At 41.7% G+C, this 22,043-nt stretch overlaps 1 protein-coding gene across 1 annotated transcript in view; it reads right to left on the bottom strand.

Annotated features, from left to right (window-relative positions):
- Positions 1-17,074, bottom strand: part of LOC311134191 (matrilin-4-like) — a gene marked incomplete at both ends in the record, with an annotated part of 42,050 nt that extends 24,976 nt beyond the window's left edge. Inside the window, 5 exons of the mRNA XM_084167802.1 lie at positions 13,196-13,318; positions 15,311-15,433; positions 15,853-16,243; positions 16,572-16,747; positions 17,005-17,074. Of these exons, the coding sequence (XP_084023928.1) occupies positions 13,196-13,318; positions 15,311-15,433; positions 15,853-16,243; positions 16,572-16,747; positions 17,005-17,074 (883 nt within the window). The remainder of the gene's footprint in view (positions 1-13,195; positions 13,319-15,310; positions 15,434-15,852; positions 16,244-16,571; positions 16,748-17,004) is intronic.
- Positions 17,075-22,043: the final 4,969 nt, after the last annotated feature.

Below are 22,043 nucleotides of genomic sequence, written 5' to 3'. Positions count from 1 at the left end.
ATTGATGATAATGCCCTTTTAGTGTAAGACCGCCTGAAATTTCAGCCTTGTTTGGTTGGATGGAGGTTTGGCCTGCCTGGTGACATCACCTGGCAGTAAATTAGCTAATAGACAAATAAGAGAGTTCCAAACCTCTCTGCCAATACCAGCTAGTTTTCAGTTTTCCCCTCCCCACTCAGACCACTCCCACGCAGTCCTAGCTAAATTCTTTCTTGAGAAATTGCTCTTTGCTAAGAAGCTATTTTTGTTTATTTTTAACCATTTTAATTGAAAACAATCTCAGTAAGGTACTGTACTTAATTGTTACCCAGAAATGATTTCATATTGAGATAAAAACGTCTGCATTGGACCTTTAAAGTGTGTAGAAACTTACTCTGGCAGGTCTTGCCATCCTCCTGGAGCGTGTATCCCACAGCACAGCGGCAGAAATAGCCATTGAGTACACCCACACACTCATGCTGACAGCTGTGATTCCCAAATGAACAGTAGTTGATCACTGAAGAAGGTAAAATGCAAGCAAATTATATGCTTATAGAAATTATATGAAGTTATAATGCATAATATTAAATAGTAATTCAATAATGCTCTTGATAGTATTTGTCACACATTTATGTAGTGTTAATGAAGGCTTTATGAAGGCTTTATTAGCTGCATGTCATTTAAAGCGGGACCCTGAAGTCTATAGGAAATATTGCTTTAAGGTATGTATTATGGAACTTGCTTGGCCAGGATATGAGAAATATGCATATCAATGATAAGCTGCTTTGTAAGCTCTATCTTAATGACCCCTTTGAATTTTCATATTTCTGCATGAAAACAAGGGTGAGGAAATGAATGAATCATGTTTTTGAGTGGAAGTACAGTATACTTACAGTGGATTTTACTGTTTTTTAAAAACTATTTCCTCACCCTTGTTCTCATGCAGAAATATGAAAACTCAAAGGGGTCATTAAGATAGAGCTTACAATGCAGTTTATCATAGACATGCATATTTCTCATATCCTGGCCAAGCAAGTCCCATAATTCATACCTTAAAGCAATTGTTCCTATAGACTTAAGGGTCCCGCTTTAAATGACGTGCAGCTTATAAAGCATTCATTAAGCCTTTATTAACACTACATAAATGTGTGACAAATCATCTACAACTGTATGTCATGCACTATAAACGGTTCATAAATGTGGCATAACTGTGTGACTATCACCTATCACAAATGTGACATAAACCTGTGCTTTATAAAGGGTGGCATAAGCACTGCTTAGTAAAGGCTATATAAATCATATCAAATTGAGGCTTCACAAAGCCTTTATAACCTTGTCATGCATCTTGGTAGAGCATTGCAAAGCCAGGATAGTGGGTTTGATTGCCGGGACCACCCATATGTAAAATTCTATACACGCATGACTGTAAGTCACTTTGGATAAAAGCGTCTGCTAAATTGTATATACACCATATATACAAAAGTATGTGGACACCCCTTCAAATTAGGCTAGTTCAGCCACATCCGTAGATGACAGGTGTTTAAAATAGAGCACACAGCCATGCAATCTCAATAGACAAACATTGGCAGTAGAATGGCCTTACTGAAGAGCTAAGTGACTTTCAGCACTTCCGTGTTATCGTGCTGATCGTTTTTTACTTTTAATAACTGTTTAATCAAAACTCTGCATTTAACACATTTACAAACTTCCGTTTTATCCTCGCGCAACTTTTTTCATTCAACTTTTTCACCCAGCTTTATTACCTGGATACCAACAACTGAGCCAGGCTACGAAAAGCTCAACTCATACAACGCTCTCTATAAAACGACTAAAGGAAATTGCTAATTTCCAGCATATGAGTGTGACTCCAATTGTTGGCCAGTAAATACTGTAATTGTATGTTTTGTATCCCCCACGACTACAGACACTGGGAACACACCTGACACAGCTCTGAGAGGCTACACTGAACACAAACATGCAGCCGGGCTGGTGCGTAGAAAGGAACAGCCGGCGACCTGCCACTGATAACCGCGCCAGACATCACCCGCCCCCCTGCGCTTCTCTCTCGCTCTCACATTCAACGAGGGACAGACAACAACACAGTTGTGCGGGGAGCTGGTGGGGGCATCCACGGCCATGGAGGGAGCATCTAAGTCCCCGGTGGAGCTGGGAAAAGTTTGATCCCTTAGACTGTCGGCGTGCTGCAGTCAAAACACATTTGAATCTGCTGGGGACTCGCGAGCTATTAAATGTATAATATGTGACATGTTCGTTGTTGTGTATGAAAATTTGTGTATGAAAAATGTGTGTATGAAAAAATGTATTGAACTTGATGCAGCTAAAGAAAGGATTATTACTCTTCATGAAGAAATAAAAAATTTGACCAAGCGCCTTGAACTGAATAAGGATTATATGAGAATATCGACATCTTCAAATGCTTCCTATCAAAACATCCAAGAGGATCAAAATGGGACCTTCCTGGACTATGAACAATTTCCACAACTGCACCCCTCTACTATCTTGAACCAGAAAATGGCTGCTCACTGTTCAACTCCAGGTGTCCCGCGTCCGGACTTAAGACCTTCAAATCGCTTTGAACCCCTGTACCAGCTGTCCTCTGTCGGGGGCTTGGGTGTTCCCTCCATGGCTGTGGATGACCCTCCAGTTACCTCTCCCTGTCCTAGTCAATCAACTGCCTGGGCACAGCCTGGACCACCGTGGCCCCCCTCCGCTGGGCCGTGCTCTCTGGATCAGAGCTCTGTCCCTTTGGCGGTTGTGGCCTGCACGCAGCCGGCGTCTCAGCAGCCCACTTCTCAGGTGAGTTCTGTGGCTCTGGCATTGCAATCTGCTTCGAGACACGGCAGAGGCCGGATCATTTCGCTGATTGTGATAGAGAGTTCGATGGTGAGGCATATATCTGTACCTGGGGCAAAGACATTGTGTTATCCAGGGGCAAAAGATCAGGATATCGCCAGGTTGCTTCCCAAGGCTGTGAGTCAGTCACCGGGGCCTGATACTGTCATGGTTCATGTGGGGTCAAATTACATTATGAAGGGCAACTCAGAACAGCTGAAGATGGATTTTAAAGAACTGATTGGGTCTCTACTTGACACCAACAAACGCCCCATAATATCTGGCCCTCTGCCCTCCCTAAATCGTGGCATTGAACGGTTCAGCAGACCTTTAGCCCTCCATAACTGGCTACAAGACTATTGCAGCTCTGTGGGTGTAACATTTATTGACAATTTTGATACCTTCTGGAAACAAAGCTTGTATTATGAGGATGGGATTTACCCAAATCATTTGGGTTCCTGGATCCTTTCACAGTATTATAAGTCTGTGTTGAGACAATTTCTTAATTTAGCAGACAACACTTGCGTATACTCATTTAATCCCTACCATTGCTTCGCTGAGTTGTCAAAATGATTCAGCAAATGTACATTATCCTAGGGGCGTTGGAAGACACAATGTAAATAACCTAATTTATGTCCCTCTAACTGCCCGGAATGCCTCTGCTGATCCTACAGCTATTGTATGAAATAATCATATTTTTTACATTTTAGTCATGTAGCAGACATTCTTATCCAGAGCGACTTACAGTTAGTGAGTGCATACATATTTATTTATTTTTTCATACTGGCCCCCCGTGGGAATCAAACCCACAACCCTGCTGTTGCAAGCACTATGCTCTACCAACTGAGCTACACAGGGCCCATATGCCTATGAACCAGAGTAATACTGTTAGCACTAAGGTGGTGTGCCCTAGTAGGAAGTCCACTGTGTGCAGCTCACCCTGCACTAATAAAAATTACCCGAGTATGTCTAGCTCTGCTAAGCTTCCCAGTAAAGCAAGAAGAAGAATCAAGCATCCCAGAAAAGTGTAAAAAATAGTCCACGTTAACATATGTAGCTTAAGAAACAAGGTTCATGAAATCAATAATTTGCTAGTAACAGATGACATCCATATTCTGACAATCTCTGAAACTCACTTAGATATTACATATGATGATACAGTGGTAGCAACACAAGGTTATAACATTTTACAGAAAATACAGAAATGCCAATGGGGGCGGTGTTGCGGTCTATATTCAGATCCACATTCCTGTAAAGCTTAGAGAGGATCTCATATTAAATACTGTTGAAGTAATATGGCTACAGGTTCACCTGCCTAACCTAAAGCCCATTCTGGTGGGAAGCTGCTATAGACCACCAAGTGCTAACAGTCAGTATCTGAATAACGTGTGAAATGCTTGATAATATATGTGATATCAATAGAGAGGTATACTTTCTGGGCGATATAAATATTGACTGGCTTTCATCAGGCTGCCCAGAGAAAGCTTCAAACTGTAACTAGTGCCTGCAACCTGGTTCAGGTTATCAATCAACCTACCAGGGTAGTTACAAACAGCACAGGAATGAAATCACCAACATGTATTGATCATATCTTTGCTAATGCTGCAGAAATTTGTTTGAAAGCAGTATCCAAATCCATCGAATGTAATGATCACAATATAGTAGCCATTTTTAGGGAAACCAAAGTTCCAAAGGCTGGGCCTAATATTGTGTATAAGAGGTCATACAAGAGGTTCTGTTTTGATTCCTATGTTGATGTGAAGAATATTTGTTGGTCTGTGGTGTGTAATGACGAGCAACAAGACGCTGCACTTGACACATTTATGAAATTGCTTATCCCAGTTACTAATAAGCATGCACCCATTAAGAAAATGACTGTAAAAACTGTTAAATCCCGGTGGATTGATGAGGAATTGAAAAATGGTATGGTTGAGAGGGATGAGGCAAAAGAGATGGCAAATAGGTCTGGCTGTACAACCGATTGGCAAACGTACTGCAAATTGGGAAATCATGTGACTAAACTGAATAAAAAGAAGAAGAAACTACGCTATGAAACAAAGATAACTGACATAAAGAATGATAGTAAAAAGGTTTGGAGCACCTTAAATGAAATTTTGGGCAAAAAGGCAAACTCCGCTCCATCATTCATTGAATCAGATGGCTCATTCATCACAAAACCCATTGATATTGCCAACTACTTGAATGTTCTTTTCATTGGCAAGATTAGCAAACTTAGGCATGACATGCCATCAAAAAACGCTGACACTACGCATCCAAGTATATCTGACCAAATTATGAAAGACAAGCATTGTAATTTTGAATTCCGTAAAGTAAGTGTTGAAGAGGTGAAAATATTATTATTGTTGATCAACAATGACAAGCCACCGGGGTCTGACAACTTGGATGGAAAATTACTAAGGATAATAGCGGACAATATTGCCAGTCCTGTTTGCCATATCTTCAATTTAAGCCTACTAGAAAGTGTGTACCTTCAGGCCTGGAGGGAAACAAAAGTCATTCCGCTACCTAAGAATAGTAAAGCCACCTTTACTGGCTAAAATAGCCGACCAATCAGCCTGTTACCAACCCTTTTTAAACTTTAAAAAAAGGTGTTTGACCAGATACAATGCTATTTTACAGTAAACAAATTGACAACAGACTTTCAGCACGCTTATACGGAAGGACATTCAACAAGCACAGCACTTGCACAAATGACTGATGATTGGCTGAGAGAAATTGATGCAGCTTTTGACATTATCGATCATAGTCTGCTGCTGAAAAAACGTATGTGTTATAGCTTTACACCCCCTGCTATATTGTGGATAAAGAGTTACCTGTCTAACAGAACACAAAGGGTGTTCTTTAATGGAAGCCTCTCCAACTAAATCCAGGAATTCCCCATCGCAGCTGTCTAGGCCCCTTACTTTTTTCAATCTTTACTAACGACATGCCACTGGCTTTGAGTAAAGCCAGTGTGTCTATGTATTCGGACAACTCAACATTGTACACGTCAGCTACCACAGTGACTGAAATGACAGCAACACTTAACAAAGAGCTGCAGTTAGTTTCAGAATGGGTTGCAAGGAATAAGTTAGTCCTAAATATTTCAAAAACTAAAAGCATTGTATTTTGGGACAAATCATTTACTAAACCCTAAACTTCAACTAAATCTTGTAATGAACAATGTGGAAATTGAGCAAGTTGAGGAGACTAAATTGCTTGGAGTAACCCTGGATTGTAAACTGTCATAGTTAAAATATATTGATACAACAGTAGCTAGGATGGGGAGAAGTCTGTCTATAATACAGCGCTGCTCTGCATTCTTAACAGCACTATCAACAAGGCAAGTCCTACAGGCCCTAGTTTTGTCACACCTGGACTACTGTTCAGTCATGTGATCAGGTGCCACAAAGAGGGACTTAGGAAAATTGCAATTGGCTCAGAACAGGGAAGCACAGCTGGCCCTTGGATGTACACAGAGAGCCAACATTAATAATATGCATGTCAATCTCTCCTGGCTCAAAGTGGAGGAGAGATTGACTTCATCACTACTTATATTTGTATTGACATGTTGAATGAACTGAGCTGTCTGTTTGCACTACGGGCACACAGCTCGGACACCCATGCATACCCCACAAGACATGCCGCCAGAGGTCTCTTCACAGTCCCCAAGTAAAGAACAGACTATGGGAGGCGCACAGTACTACATAGAGCCATGACTACATGGAACTCTATTCCACATCAAGTAACTCATGCCAGCAGTAAAATTAGATTTAAAAAAACAGATAAAAATACACCTTATGGAACAGCGGGGACTGTGAAGCAACACAAACATAGACACATGCATACAAACACACGATAACATACAAACTATACACACATGTACACATGGATTTTGTGTTCTTGATATGTGGTAGTAGAGTAGAGGCCTGAGGGCACACACTTAATATGTTGTGAAATCTGTTATGAATGTATTGTAATGTTTTTTAAATGTATAACTGCCTTAATTTTGCTGGACCCCAGGAAGAGTAGCTGCTGCCTTGGTAGCAGCTAATGGGGATCCATAATAAATACAAATACAAACCTGGCACATTCATAGGATGCCACCTTTCCAACAAGTCAGTTCGTCAACTTTCTGCCCTTCTAGAGCTGCCCGATCAAATGTAAGTGCTGTTATTGTGAAGTGGAAACGTCTTGGAGCACCAACTGTTCAGCCGCAAAGTAATAGGTCACACAAGCTCACAGAACGGAACCGGTGAGAGCTGAAGCGCGTACAGAGTAAAAATCGTTTGTCGCCGAATTCCAAACTGCCTCTGGAAGCCAGGTCAGCACAAGAACTGTTCGTCGGGAGCTTCATGAAATGGGTTCACCATGCTCAATGCCAATCGTCGGCTGGAGTGGCGTAAAGCACGCCGCCATTGGACTCTGGAACAGTGAAAACACGTTCTCTGGAGTGATAAATCATACCTCACCATCAGGTAATCCGACGAATGAATCTGGATTTGGCGTAGTGGCAACTGTAAAGTTTGATGGAGGAGGAATAATGATCTGGGACTGTTTTTCATGGTTCAGGCTAGGCCCCTTAGTTCCAATGAAGGGAAATCTTAACGCTACAGCATTCTAGACGATTCTGTGCTTTCAACTTTGTGGCATTAGTTTGGGGAAAGCCATATCCTGTTTCAGCATGACAATGCCCCAGTGCACAAAGCGAGGTCCATACAGAAATGGTTTGTCGAGATTGGTGTGGAAGAACTTGACTGGCCTGCACAGAGTCCTGACCTCAACCCCATCGAACACCTTTGGAATGAATTGGAACGCCGACTGCGAGCCAGGGCTAATCGCCCAACATCAGTGCCCAACCTCACTAATGCTCTTGTGGCTGAATGGAAGCAAGTCCCCGCAACAATGTTCCAACTTCTAGTGGAAAGCCTTCCCAGAAAAGTGGAGGCTGTTATAGCAGCAAAGGGGGGACCAACTCCATATATATGCCCATGATTTTGTAATGAGATGTTCGACGAGCACGGGTCCACATACTTTTGGTCATGTAGTGTATTATGTTATATTACTCTAAAACATGTATCCTCATCAATCTACACACCATACCCCGTAATGACAAGCAAAAAAACGTATTTTTGAATTTTTTGCAAACATACATTAAAAAACCACCGGAAATATCACATTTACATAAGTATTCAGACCCTTTACTCAGTACTTTGTTGAAACATCTTTGGCAGCGATTGTAGCCTCAAATCTTCTTGGGTATGACACTACAAGCTTGGTACAACTGTATTTGGGGAGTTTCTCCCATTCTTCTCTGCAGCCCCTCTCAAGCTCTGTCAGGTTGGATGGGGAGTGTCACTGCACAGCTATTTTCAGGTCTCTCCAAAGATGTTCAATCGGGTTCAAGTTCGGGCTCTGGCTGGGCCATTTAAGGACATTCAAGAGACTTGTCCCGAAGCCACTCCTGCGTTGTCTTGGCTGTGTGCTTAGGGCTGTTTTCCTGTTGGAAGGTGAACCTTCGCCCCAGTCTGAGGTACTGAGCGCTCTGGAGCAGGTTTTCATCAAGGATCTCTCTGTTCTTTGCTCCGTTCATCTTTCCCTCGATCCTGACTAGTCTCCCAGTCCCTGCCGCTGAAAAACATCCCCACAGCATGATGCTGCCACCACCATGCTTCACCGTAGGGATTGTGCCAGGTTTCCTCCAGACGTGACGCTTGGCATTCAGGCCAAAGAGTTCAATGTTGGTTTCATCAGACCAGATAATCTTGTTTCTCATGGTCTGACAGTCCTTTAGGTGCCTTTTGGCAAACTCCAAGCGGGCTGTCGTGTGCCTTTTAATGAGGAGTGGCTTTCCTCTGGCCACTCTATCATAAAGGCCGGATTGGTGGAGTGCTGCAGAGATGGTTTTCCTTCTCGAAGGTTTTCTGATCACCACAGAGGAACGCTGGAGCTCTGTCAGAGTAACCATTGGGTTCTTGGTCACCTCCCTGACCAAGGCCTTTCTCCCCCGATTGATCAGTTTGGGCGTGCGGCCAGCTCTAGGAAGAGTCTTGGTGGCTCCAAACTTCTTCCATTTAAGTATGATGGAAGCCACTGTGTTCTTGGGCACCTTCAATGCTGCAGACATTTTTTGGTACACTTCCCCAGATCTGTGCCTCAACACAGTCCTGTCTCGGAGCTCTACGGACAATTCCTTCGACATCATGGCTTGGTTTTTGCTCTGACATGCACTGTCAACTGTGGGACCTTATATAGACAGGTGTGTGCCTTTCCAAATCATGTCCAATCAATTGAATTTACACAGGTGGACTCCAATCAAGTTGTAGAAACATCTCAAGGATGATAAATGGAAAAAGGATGCACCTGAGCTCTGTTTCGATTCTCATAGCAAAGGGTCTGAATACTTATGTAAATAAAGTGTTTCTGTTTTTTTATTTTTAAGACATTTGCAAAAATTCTCAAAACCTGTTTTCGCTTTGTCATTATGGGGTATTGTTTGTAGATTGATGAGGAAAAACATTTATTTAATCCATTTCAGAATAAGGCTTTTGGAAAAAGTCAAGGGGTCTGAATACTTTCCGAATGCACTTTATACAGCCACGTCTCATAGTCACGCCATGAAATTTGTAAATGAATGATGAAAATAATAATACGAATCGAATGGAGGTTCTTCATCTCCCCATTTAGAATATTTCTGGCGCAGCACAGAAATGACCTTATCCAGATGGTGTGACAAGGCATTTCCTTACAGACCTGCTAACTTTCTTTGCTGTTACTTTTAGGGTTGGATCCAGCTCAGGGAAAATGTACACTATTCACAACCCCGTGTAATGTTCAATGTAAATGTATTGCTGGACTTCTTGAAACGTAATGTATTTTTGTATTGTTTAAAACATTTAAAAATAAAAGGAAATGTATGGTTTAAATGTTATTTGTTTTAGCTGTTAGTGATAATTCCCTAAGTGTTAATACATTTGTATTTACATCAAGTAAGCCTTTATGTATGTGTTATGAATGACCAAAGGTGTCTGACTTTATAGTAAGTACAGCTTTAAATGATACAAGGCATTTATGTATGTGTTATAAATTACCAAAGTGGTCGAACTTTAAAGTAAGTTCAGCGTCATGCAATATAGAGTCTTTATGGATGTGTTATGATTGACCGAAGGTGTCTCACTTCAAACAAAGTATTACAGGACACTACATAAAGTGTCAATTAATAGGTTATTAATGTTCTGCTGATTTATGAAGGTTCTCATGATCTACAGGAGACCAGGGCTTGATTACAACCTGTTACAATGGTGGCAACATTTTGTGGCTGATCTTTGAGCGGGGGAGTGGGTGAATGTGTCAAAGACCTGACGGCCCAGCACCGCATGGTATGGTTCGTTATATTGTTGGCTGCATATTTGTGTACTGAAAAACATGTAACTTGGTTCCAGAAGAAAGCCACTTTCAATTTCCTTATGTTGGAGGCTTTCATCAAGGTAAGTGTTTCTTGGTGTAACGCTGTCCCCAGGCTATTGTGCACACAGCACACATAAGCCTGGGATATCAACCATTCAAAGTTGGCCTTAGTGGGAGTGACCACAGAATGTTATGGGAGTGACTACTGAGTAAAGTATTTGTCATCAGGCTATGTCCTTTGATAGCAAAAACATTCCCCCTGGTCATCACGAGTTAACACAGCCACAAAGTATTAATTATGGCTGAACCCTGCCCATTTCCACAATTTCTCTTCTTAACATTTTATTGTAAACCTAACCCTATCTAATGAAGGCCAAGATTGATGCGTTCGTCCACCAGACCTTCCGCGCATTTGGGTGGAAGTGTCTGGGAATGAGATTAGGTGTAATGTGACTAACACGACTTCACTTTAGAGCGTGTGCCATCCTTCAGCATAACATGTCACCCTTTATAAAGCACATGTTATGTCACATTTGACATTGGTGATTATGTCACACACATACGGTTATAGATACTTTGTAACACATTATGTAGTAACTGGGGGGGAGGGGTTAAATGGGCAATCTGCAGATCAAACAAAAACAAAGTTGTCGCCCTGCTACTTGTTTTGGTAAACAGCTGAAGGATGGAGAAATATAATTAATTGACAGAGCTATGGATGTAAGGACTGACCATCCATGAGATCAAAATTCAAGTTTTAACCATGTTTTGAGGCTATTATTACATTCTTTACAAACAATAGTGTAAATCAAGCTTATATTTTTGGATCAGATGGGGTTTCACAGTTGAAGTACACTCTCAGAAAAAAAGGTGCTAAGTAGAACCATGTAGGGTTCATCGGTTTGTCCCTATAGGGGAACCTTTTTGGTGCTAGGTAAAACCCTTTGCGTTAAACAAAAATGTATTTGTTTCGCTTTGTTGGCGGTAGGTGCACTTGATTCAGCAGCCCTTGCACGGGGAAAGCAATGTGTTCCCATTTTGAACCATTTCATGTGTATGAAGGTAGAACTCCACCTACCCGGCAGGCCCAGAGAACAAATCAAGTGCACCTATAGGCCTACCGCTGGCCAATCAGATAGCTCAGATCATTGTGTCTGCATGAGTTTTATGAGTAAGTTCATGTTTAAAACTCCCTAGAGTCGATGGCCCCATGGAAATCTAATTAGCATAATAAAAAACTCCCCATAAAAATCTGTCAGTTTAAGCTAGAGATACAGTATCTGGTATTTTGCATGGGCTGCGTCTCAATCCACCACATCCGCCAGTGTAGCCCTTCTGCATCTGCGGTGAAAGATGTCAGCGCTAGAGCAATGTTTGTCAGACCATGAGACATCCCGAAAATCGGTCTTCTAACGAAAGCGTCTGTAGCGTCTAAACCGTTTGGGCTACACACTAATATGGTGGAAAGGTGAGTCTCTCACGAACACGTACGTGTCGGTTGTTTTGCTCTATGACGCCTACAAGACGAGTCTGAAGGTAGCCGGGTACCAGTGAATTGTTTTTTATGGAAGTACAGTACCAGTCAAAAGTTTGGACACACCTACTCATTCAAGGGTTTTTCTTTATTTTTACTATTTTCTACATTGTAGAATAATAGTGAAGACAACAGTTGATGTTGAGATGTGTCTGTTACTTGAACTCTGAGAAGCATTTATTTGGGCTGCAATCTCTGAGACTGGTAACTCTAATGAACTTATGCTCTGCAGCAGAGGTAACTCTGGGGCTTCCTTTCCTGTGGCGGTCCTCATGAGAGCCAGTTTCATCATAGCGCTTGATGGTTTTTGCAACTGCACTTGAAGAAACGTTCAAAGTTCTTGAAATTTCCGCATTGACTGACCTTTCATGTCTTAAAGTAATGATGGACTGTCGTTTCTCTTTGCTTATTTGAGCTGTTCTTGCGATAATATGGACTTGGTCTTTTACCAAATAGGACTATCTTCTGTATACCACACCTACCTTGTCACAACACAACTGATTGGCTCAAACGCATTAAGAAAGAAAGAAATTCCACAAATTAACTTTTAACAAGGCACACCTGTTAATTGAAATTCATTCCATGTGACTACCTCATGAAGCGGGTTGAGAGAATGCCAAGAGTGTGCAAAGCTGTCATCAAGGCAAAGGGTGGCTATTTGAAGAATTTCAAATATAAAATATATTTTGATTTGTTTAACACTTTTTTGGTTACTACATGATTCCATGTGTGTTATTTCATAGTTTTGATGTCTTCATTATTATTCTACTGCTCGCTATTGCGCAGTGACCTGTTGGCATTCAAGAAGGTAGAAGTTTCCATATGTTCTTTTAGTACCTAAAATAAGTGGTTCAATACATGGGGACTATCTGTTTATCCATGTAAGAAGCTGTTATTCAATGCGTTTCTATGGGCTAATAGCAGTAAGGCCAAATTCAATGCTGGAAAACTCCAATGAATGAGTATAGCAAAGTGTTCCTACAAATGAATTATTATGCACACTCAGCTGTGCCTCAGAAGTAATACAACTAATGATCTATTACCTGTGTGATCATATACCTAATTCATATACCTAAAATGTTTTAATATAATTTCTAAATGGTCTGAGAAGAACAACATTAGCAGGGTAATTCAGGCATAGCCAATATGCAGTGATAATGTATTGGGCCTATAGCTTACTGCACAACACAAACCTCATTGCTACATAACTGTTTTTAATTGGTTAATGTTGCATAGGGTTAAGTTTTTTAAGTAATGTTTGAAAAAAATCTGAGCGGTAGATCTCGGCTTGCAATTTGACTCAAAAAGTGATCTTGACTCAGAAAAGGTTGGTGACCACTGGTCTATGGGTTTGGATGGATTATGCTAACCATGTTTCTTTTATTGCATTATATTGTTTGGCCTGATGATGGCCTCACTAACTTGTGCAGGTCTTCTTGTCGTCATCGAGGGTGTAGCCAGTGTTGCAGCCGCAGGTGAAGGCTCCAGGGGAGGGGATACAGATCTGCTCACAGTCATGCTTCCCCTCAGCACACAGGTCTATGGCTGTATCATACAAAGAGACAAAAATCACAGTTGCTGCTAAGTCTGTAACTGCTGGATCCTAATTTGACATAAGGCTCTATTCAATCTGAAGTGTTAAAGAATCTGTGATAGAAATGTAATGATAGTTTCCGATTGAGCCGACATATGCAGTGTTTACCGTGAATGCAGTCTCTGCTTAAGATGGAACATTGCCTTTAAATTTCAATCACGCTGTAAAGCTGAAATGCCGCAATGCATATTGAATAGAGCCCCTAGGCTACATGCTCACAGTTAAAACTTTCTCACAAGTGTCCCATTGATATACAGTACCAGTCAAATGTTTGGACACACCGACTCATTCAAGGGTTTCTCTTTATTTTTACTATTTTCTACATTGTAGAATAATAGTGAAGACATTAAATCTATGAAATAACACATATGGAATCATGTAGTAACCAAAAAAGTGTTAAACAAATCAAAATATATTTTATTTTTGAGAATCTTCAAAGTAGCCACCCTTTGTCTTGATGACAGCTTTGCACACTCTTGGCATTCTCTCAACCAGCTTCATGAGGTAGTCACCTGGAATGCACTTAAATTAACAGGTGTGCCTTGTTAAAAGTTAATTTGTGTAATTTCTTTCCTTCTTAATGCGTTTGAGCCAATCAGTTGTGTTGTGACAAGGTAGGGGTGGTATACAGAAGATAGCCCTATTTGGTAAAAGACCAAGTCCATATTATGGCAAGAACAGCTCAAATAAGCAAAGAGAAATGACAGTCCATCATTCCTTTAAGACATGAAAGGTCAGTCAATCCGGAAATGTTCAAGAACTTGTGCAGTCGCAAAAACCTTCAAGCGCTATGATGAAGCTGGCTCTCATGAGGACAACCACAGGAAAGGAAGACCCAGAGTTACCTCTGCTGCAGAGGAAAAGTTCAGTAGAGTTAACTGCACCTCAGATTGCAGCCCAAATAAATGCTTCACAGAGTTCAAGTAACAGACACATCTCAACATCAACTGTTCAGAGGAGACTGTGTGAATCAGGCCTTCATGTTTGAATTGCTGCAAAGAAACCACTACTAAAGGACACCAATAAGAAGAAGAGACTTGCTTGGGCCAAGAAACACGAGCATTGGACATAGACTGGTGGAAATCTGTCCTTTGGTCTGATGAGTCCAAATTTGTCTTCGTGAGACGCAGAGTAGGTGAACAGATGATCTCTGCATGTGTGGTTCCCACCGTGAAGCATGGAAGAGGAGGTGTGATAGTGTGGGGGTGCTTTGTTGGTGACATTGTCGGTAATGTATTTAGAAATCATGGCACACTTAACCAGCATGGCTACCACAGCATTCTGCAGCGATAAGCCATCCCTTCTGGTTTGCGCTTAGTGGGACTATCATTTGTTTTTCAACAGAACAATGACCCAAAACACACCTCCAAGCTGTGTAAGGGCTATTTGACCAAGAAGGAGAGTGATGGAGTGCTGCATCAGATGACCTTGCCTCCACAATCACCCGACCTCAACCCAATTGAGATAGTTTGGGATGAGTTGGACCACAGAGTGAAGGAATAGCAGCCAACAAGTGCTCAGCATATGTGGGAACTCCTTCAAAACTGTTGGAAAAGCATTCCTCATGAAGCTGGTTGAGAGAATGCCAAAAGTGTGCAAAGCTGTCATCAAGGCATAGGGTGGCTGATTTGAAGAATCTAGTTTAACACTTTTTTGTTACTACATGATTCCATATGTGTTATTTCATAGTTTTGATGTCTTCACTATTATTCTACAATGTAGAAAATAGTGAAAATAAAGTGAAACTCTTGAATGAGTAGGTGTGGCCAAACTTTTGACTGGTACTGTATGCAAGAACCAGGCCCAGTTACTGTTAAATCCAAGTGCTGTGATGAAATTGTATACACTACAGTTATGCATGCACTTGACTGACATTATATATCGTTCATTATTTATTTTGTAACTATTACGTTGGCTCATGTCTAGCCCAATGGACAGCCTACCTGTGCAGGTCTTGCCATCCTTGTTGAGAGTGTACCCTGGTAGACACAGGCAGTGGAAAGAACCAGGGGAGCTCTCACAGAGGTGCTCGCAGTCATGCTCAGACTCCAGGCATAGATCCATCCCTGGAACCCCAGCAATTGAGCAAAAAAATCTACCTTTAATCACTCTAACATTGGCATTAGGAAATATCAAGGATTTGCTCATACTGTTTTGAAAGATTATCAAGTTCCCTAAAGCTAGTGATGCATGTTAATTATAATCAAATGCTTGATATTGTGCTGCCAAGGATGTAACTTATAGCGAGAGCTGAAAATGAGTTGAGTTTATGAGGATAAATTAACATTTTACAAGCTTTAAAAGTCTCAGGTACGAATACATACCTTTGTGAACACTGGTGACCTTGACACTTCAGCAACTGTAAAGTGCGATTTTCTCAATACTATTGAAACTGAGTGGTATCTTGATAATTGCGTAAATCGCGTATATCGCTGAACACACATTTGATGATAATTCAATAATATTGCATATCAACCCAACCCACCGCAGAGCTTGTCCTGGAACTGCAGGCCAAACTGGTGTATCAGGTCAAAGGACTCCACCAGGAAGACATGATCCTCGAAGGGCGGCGATGCCATGGCGCGCAGCGAGGTCATATCCGCCCGGGCCACGCCTACCGTGTAGATCTCAATGCCCTTGTCCCGAGCCTCGGCCGCCACTTCCGCCACGCGGTCCTGGGGCCGCCCGTCCGTTACAATGACAGCCACATTGGGCACCTTGGGTCTGTCACCCTCAGGTGCCGTGAAGGCATGGTTCATGACGTACTTGATGGCCAGGCCCGTCATGGTGCCCTGCGCCAAGGGGATGATCTCATTGATGCCTTTCACCATGCCCTGCAGCTTGGCGTGGGTCTTGAGAGAGAATTCGTTCTGGACCTAGAGTCATAGAAGCATGCAAAGATTCAGTCACCTCTTCATGTGCAGGGTTTGCATGTCTAACTATCTCTATTTAGGTACAACTGAGTCTTTACCAGTGGAAAAAACTGTTTAGTTAAACCCTAGGAAAAAAACATGTGCATCGCAAAAGCTTTTAGCCTTTAGCTATAGTTCTCTAGACTTTGTTTGTGGAGCTACAAGACTGCGATTGAAAATGGAAGACAAGATAAGAAATACATGCCAAGAACTATCTTCCCTTTCCAAGCGTAGTTCTTCGCTAAGGTGTAAAAACACAGATCAATTAAGAATATGATACGAGGTTGTGGACCTGGCTGGAGTACTGCACCACGCCCACCCGGGTGGCGTTCGCCCCCACGTCCAGTGTGTGGATGATGTCGATCATGAACTTGCGCATGGTCTCGAACTCGTGGGGTCGCACACTGCGAGAGCTGTCAATAACGAACACCAGGTCCACTGGACCGGACTTGCACTTCTGCTCCGGTGCTGGATTGGGCGATGTGAGAATGTATGAAGCCAGAGTTGAAAATTAGCTGCAAGTTCATCACAAGCTACATGAATATGACATTATCTACGTACAAGTAAACAGTCATTTTGTATTCATTTCATTAACTTCCTCGCAATGCCGGTTCTCATTCTGATTGAATCTAAGAAAAAATTATGAGGCAAGAAGCAATTGAACGTGTGCCAAACTGTAATGCATTCATGGTCATTTTATTACTTCACAGTTGGATTTGGCTAACCTGCTTTTGGCCTAGCCACAGCCAGGGCCAAGGATAGCAGGACAGACACACAGACACACAGCTGTCTCATGTTCAGGCTGGGAGCCGGACCTCTCAGGGCTGGGTAAGAGCTGGGTTTAGGCAGGCTTCACACTGCACTGCAACGAGAGAACACAGAACAAAACATGTCAGAGACATCTACGGGTACTTTACCACCAGCACATTCCTGCCCAGATCTGCCATAAAAACCCTTGACGCCAAACAGATGGCGGAGGTATACAGGAGTCAGTCCTATCCTAATAGACAGCTGCACACAGGACTAATCCTTCACATCACCGCAGGCAAGGGTTCAAACGCTGCACAGGAGTAATCGCTGGAAAATAACAATGTCTGGGTCATGTTTATGCGAAATGGGCATTACAAAAAGCACTTCTCTTCTTGGGTCCTGAGAGAGGGGTCCTGGTGAGGTTTATCGTTATCACTTAGATAACCGTACCTTGGAAAGTGGTTGTGGTCATTCATTGGCCTCATTTTGGTCAATTTGTGAATGCCCAATGGAAGCAACTTCCTCAGAGAGAGTAGACCGATACCACATCAAAGACAACAACTGTGGAGTGTGCTATGCCTACTTGGCAGCTGTTTTAGTGAACCATTAAACTGATGCCAATTGACATCAGCCTTCTGATATGAAGACGTATGTGAAATCCCACAGACTAATTTCATAGATAGCAAGAGAGCGATGGAATAAAGAAAAGAGGGATACAGACAGAACTAAGTGTGATGAGAAAGATAGATCAGGCCCTTGCAAAGAGCTCAGAGAAACCCTTATGCATTGTGGTCTTGATCAGTCTCACTTGGTCTCCTCTCAGACCCAGTGCAGAACTAACTCTAGACGTGTGTTTCAGAAGCTTCCTGCTGTAACCCTGTGCATGTGTGTGTGCAAGTACAAAGAAGCCTCAGTGTGCCCCACTACCAGAGTATGTGAGCGGAGGAGCTGTTGGAAATCCCGCTCATCACTCATGGAGCAGTGTGTGCTCTGGCGCTCCACGTACTTTCCGCTCCGCTAAAAACTGCTCGGCACTCGCAGGGAAAAAAAACTGCTGCTCCAAATTCTCTCCATTCATTAAAACCACAATTTAACCAACACCCATTTTTGTGACTACCTGGACCTACCATTTGGTTTTGAAGTATTGAAACCAAACCATATGATTTTTATGAAAAGTATTTGAATAAACATGAAAAGGGGAATGATCATTTCAAAAAGGCTACATGTCATATTAAACAGCATATAAACACTCTAAATAGGTCAGGAGCCAGACAGGGACCCTAAGAAGGAACTAAAATGAATTATTTAGGCTATATTATTTCAAGGCTATAGCCTACATAGAAATACATTGTGAAGCATTTGCGAGTGCGACACAATAGTCTGGTAGGGACATAAAGGGCTCAGCATTTAAACAACATTTAGTTGTATTAAATCATTATAGTCTATACATTGCAAATATAAGCTGTGACTTACTTAGAATGCAATACAAATTAAACGAAAAATTACTTATTAGTGCCTTTTGAATTCATTTTTTAAAAGTTTGGCCAGTCTGTGGCTTCAGGCTCATGGTGCCTGGAGAACAGGCCAGCAGCGGAGAATATCCTCTCCACACTTGCAGAGCCACTGGGGATGCTAAACACCCCATTGGCCACTCTTGTCAGGCTGGGCAGAGATGCAGTTTTTTAAAATATATTGTATTATAGGTAGGCCTAAAGGTTTTTAGGCAAAATAACCCAATCAAAATGGAAAGCTCTTTGAACGTGAGAATATGCCAGGACTATTGTGCCAAAATCAATGATGGCCTATTGTATAGACAATAGAACAAAAATAAACTAAATGTTTAAGAGATCTGATTTTTAGTTCATAAATACTTTGCTACAATGAAACAATTAGTTATCTACCCACCTTGTTCATTTCTTTTAGCATGTGCACGTTGTACTTTTCAGATTCCACAATGATTCTTTAGTTGTGGACACTACATCACCGCACTCCCTCTCTTGCTCTTGGTCCTTATCTTAAGCACATCTGTGTTTTATCAGCTTCTTCATGAAAACACAGTTCATTCGGAAAGTATTCAGACCCCTTCCCTTTTTTCAAATTTTGTTACGTTACAGCCTTATTCTAAAATTGATCAAATCAATAGAAATCCTCATCAATCTACACACAATACCCCATAATTACAAAGCAAACACAGGTTTGTAAAATGTTTTGCAACTGTATTAAACATAAAAAACAGATACACTTATTTACATAAGTATTCAGACCCTTTGCTATGAGACTCGAAATTGAGCTCAGGTGCATCCTGTTTCCATTGATCATCCTTCAGATGTTTCTACAACTTGATTGGAGTCCACCTGTGGTAAATTCAATTGATTGGACATGATTTGAAAAGGCACACACCTGTCTGTATAAGGTCCCACAGTTGACAGTGTATGTCAGAGCAAAAACCAAGCCATGAGGTCGAAGGAATTGTCCATAGAGCTCCGAGACAAGACTGTGTCGAGGCACAGATCTGGGGAAGGGTACCAAAAAATGTCTGCAGCATTGAAGGTCCCCAAGAACACAGTGGCCTCCATCATTCTTAAATGGAAGAAGTTTGGAACCACCAAGACTCTTCCTAGAGCTTGCCGCCCGGCCAAACTGAGCAATCGGGGAAGAAGGGCCTTGGTCAGGGAGGTGACCAAGAACCCAATGGTAACTCTGACATTGCTCCAGAGTTCCTCTGTGGAGATGGGATAACCTTCCAGAAGGACAACCATCTCTGCAGCACTCTACCAATCAGGCCTTTATGATAGAGTGGCCAGACGGAAGCCACTCCTCATTAAAAGGCACATGACAGCCCGCTTGGAGTTTGCCAAAAGGCACCCAAAGGACTCAAGATTCTCTGGTCTGATGAAACCAAGATTGAACTCTTTGGCCTGAATGTCAAGCGTCACGTCTGGAGGAAACCTGGCACCATCCTTACGGTGAAGCATGGTGGTGGCAGCATCATGCTGTGGGGATGTTTTTCAGCAGCAGGGTCTGGGAGACTAGTTAGGATTGAGGGAAAGATGAACGGAGCAAAGTACAGAGAAATCCTTGATGAAAACCTGCTCCAGAGTGCTCAGGACCTCAGACTGGGGCGAAGGTTCACCTTCCAACAGGACAACGACCCTAAGCACACAGCCAAGACAACACAGGAGTGGCTTCGGGACAAGTCTCTGAATGTTCTTGAGTGGCCCAGCCAGAGCCCGGACTTCAACCCGACTGAACATCTCTGGAGAGACCTGTAAAAGCTGTGCAGCGACGCTCCCCATCCAACCTGACAGAGCTTGAGAGGATCTGTAGAGAAGAATGGGAGAAACTCGGTGTGCCAATCTTGTAGCTTCATACCCAAGAAGACTCAAGGCTGTAATCACTGCCAAAGGTCCTTCAAGAAAGTACTGAGTAAAGGGTCTGAATACTTATGTAAATGTGGTATCATTTTTATTTTTTTGCATATATATATATATTTGCTACAATTTCTAAAAACCTGTTTTTGCTTTGTCAGTATGGGGTATTGTGTGTAGATTTATGAGAAAAAAACGATTTAATCAATTTGTGTGCTGCTTTAGCCCCTTGCTTTAGCTACTGTCATGGAACATTTCAAGGGGTCTGAATACTTTCCGAATGCACTGTATTTAACGAGCTCCATGACAGTAGCTAAAGCAAGGGGCTATAGCAGCACACAAGTAGACTACACATGCATGATGGCATGCCCTGAGCTCGTGAAGTAGGCCTACTTGGAGTGCTACTGGAGCGAAATAGGAGCGGGCGAGAAAGCCGGCGCTCCAGTCTTTGGGAATCTCTCTCCGCGCTCCAGTCAAATTGGGCACGCTCCGCTCCACTCCACTCACATACACTACACCCACTACAACCTCACCAACACAGCAGCACCCATACTCCCTGGCCCCCTACTCTCCAGCACAACATATAATTAGGCATTAAGAAAAAAATGTAGTGCACTTTACTATTCCACCTCACTGAATGGACTAATACTATGCCTATATGGGTGGTGGAATTCTATATTATGTGATGGTATTTGTTGTGAATAGCATATATCATTTATTTAATCATATTTGATGTTAAATACTAGAGCAGTAATAATGCAATGAATAGGACACTTGGGGAAAGAAAACGAAGAAGGAAGGATGTAGTGTTGACATTGGCACACATGAAATCTTTTTGTGACATGCAAAATAGTGGTCCTTTCTAGAAGGATTTACACACAAAAAAAGTATTTGGATCTACTTAATTCAATTTTAGACAACAGTTACAGTTAATTAGAAACAGGTTATTTTTACATTAAATTATTAATACAGATCTTAATTTAATTGTGTTATTGAAACACTATTAAATTGAGAAATAATAATGATAAATTATTATGTCAGATTGACAAAATGTATTCAGGTATTCAGGTAATCATGTTTAAACTCAAGTACCTCCCAAATGAATCAATTGTGTCAGTTCTAGCTCTTTGAGTTTTGTTAGTCCTAGCTACTAAATGAAGCACTTCTTTACATTCAAAGTTTTATTTCCAATTAACAATGGATGGTATGGTGAAGATTTCAGTAGGGAGCTTTATGCTCCCATCTGCCCCACATAACAAAATACTACTGTTTATTAAAAAAAATACTATAGTGCTTCCTATAGCATTCTATAGTATTATGTAGTAAATTGTAGTATGCTATACACTCTAGTATCCCTTGATCATGTGTAGTACGTACTATAGAATTTTGTAGTATACTGTAGAAAACTATATTACACACTGTATTATCCCTTGATCGTGTAGTGCTTACTATATAATGTTGTAGTATACTGTAGAACTGTACTATATAGTATACTATACTACACAAATTGCATTTGCCCTGCCCATTCCCCTCCCCCATAAATCAAATAAAATCTTATTTGTCACATGCGCCGAATACAATCAGTGTAGACCTTAGAGTGAAATGCTTACTTACAAGCCCTTAACCAACAATGCAGTTTTAAGGAA

Source organism: Coregonus lavaretus (genome assembly GCF_964263955.1).
Source record: "Coregonus lavaretus genome assembly, chromosome: 8".
Taxonomy (NCBI): Eukaryota; Metazoa; Chordata; class Actinopteri; order Salmoniformes; family Salmonidae; genus Coregonus; species Coregonus lavaretus.
Note: the sequence above shows the minus strand (reverse complement) of the source record. Positions and strands in the feature narration are given on the sequence as shown.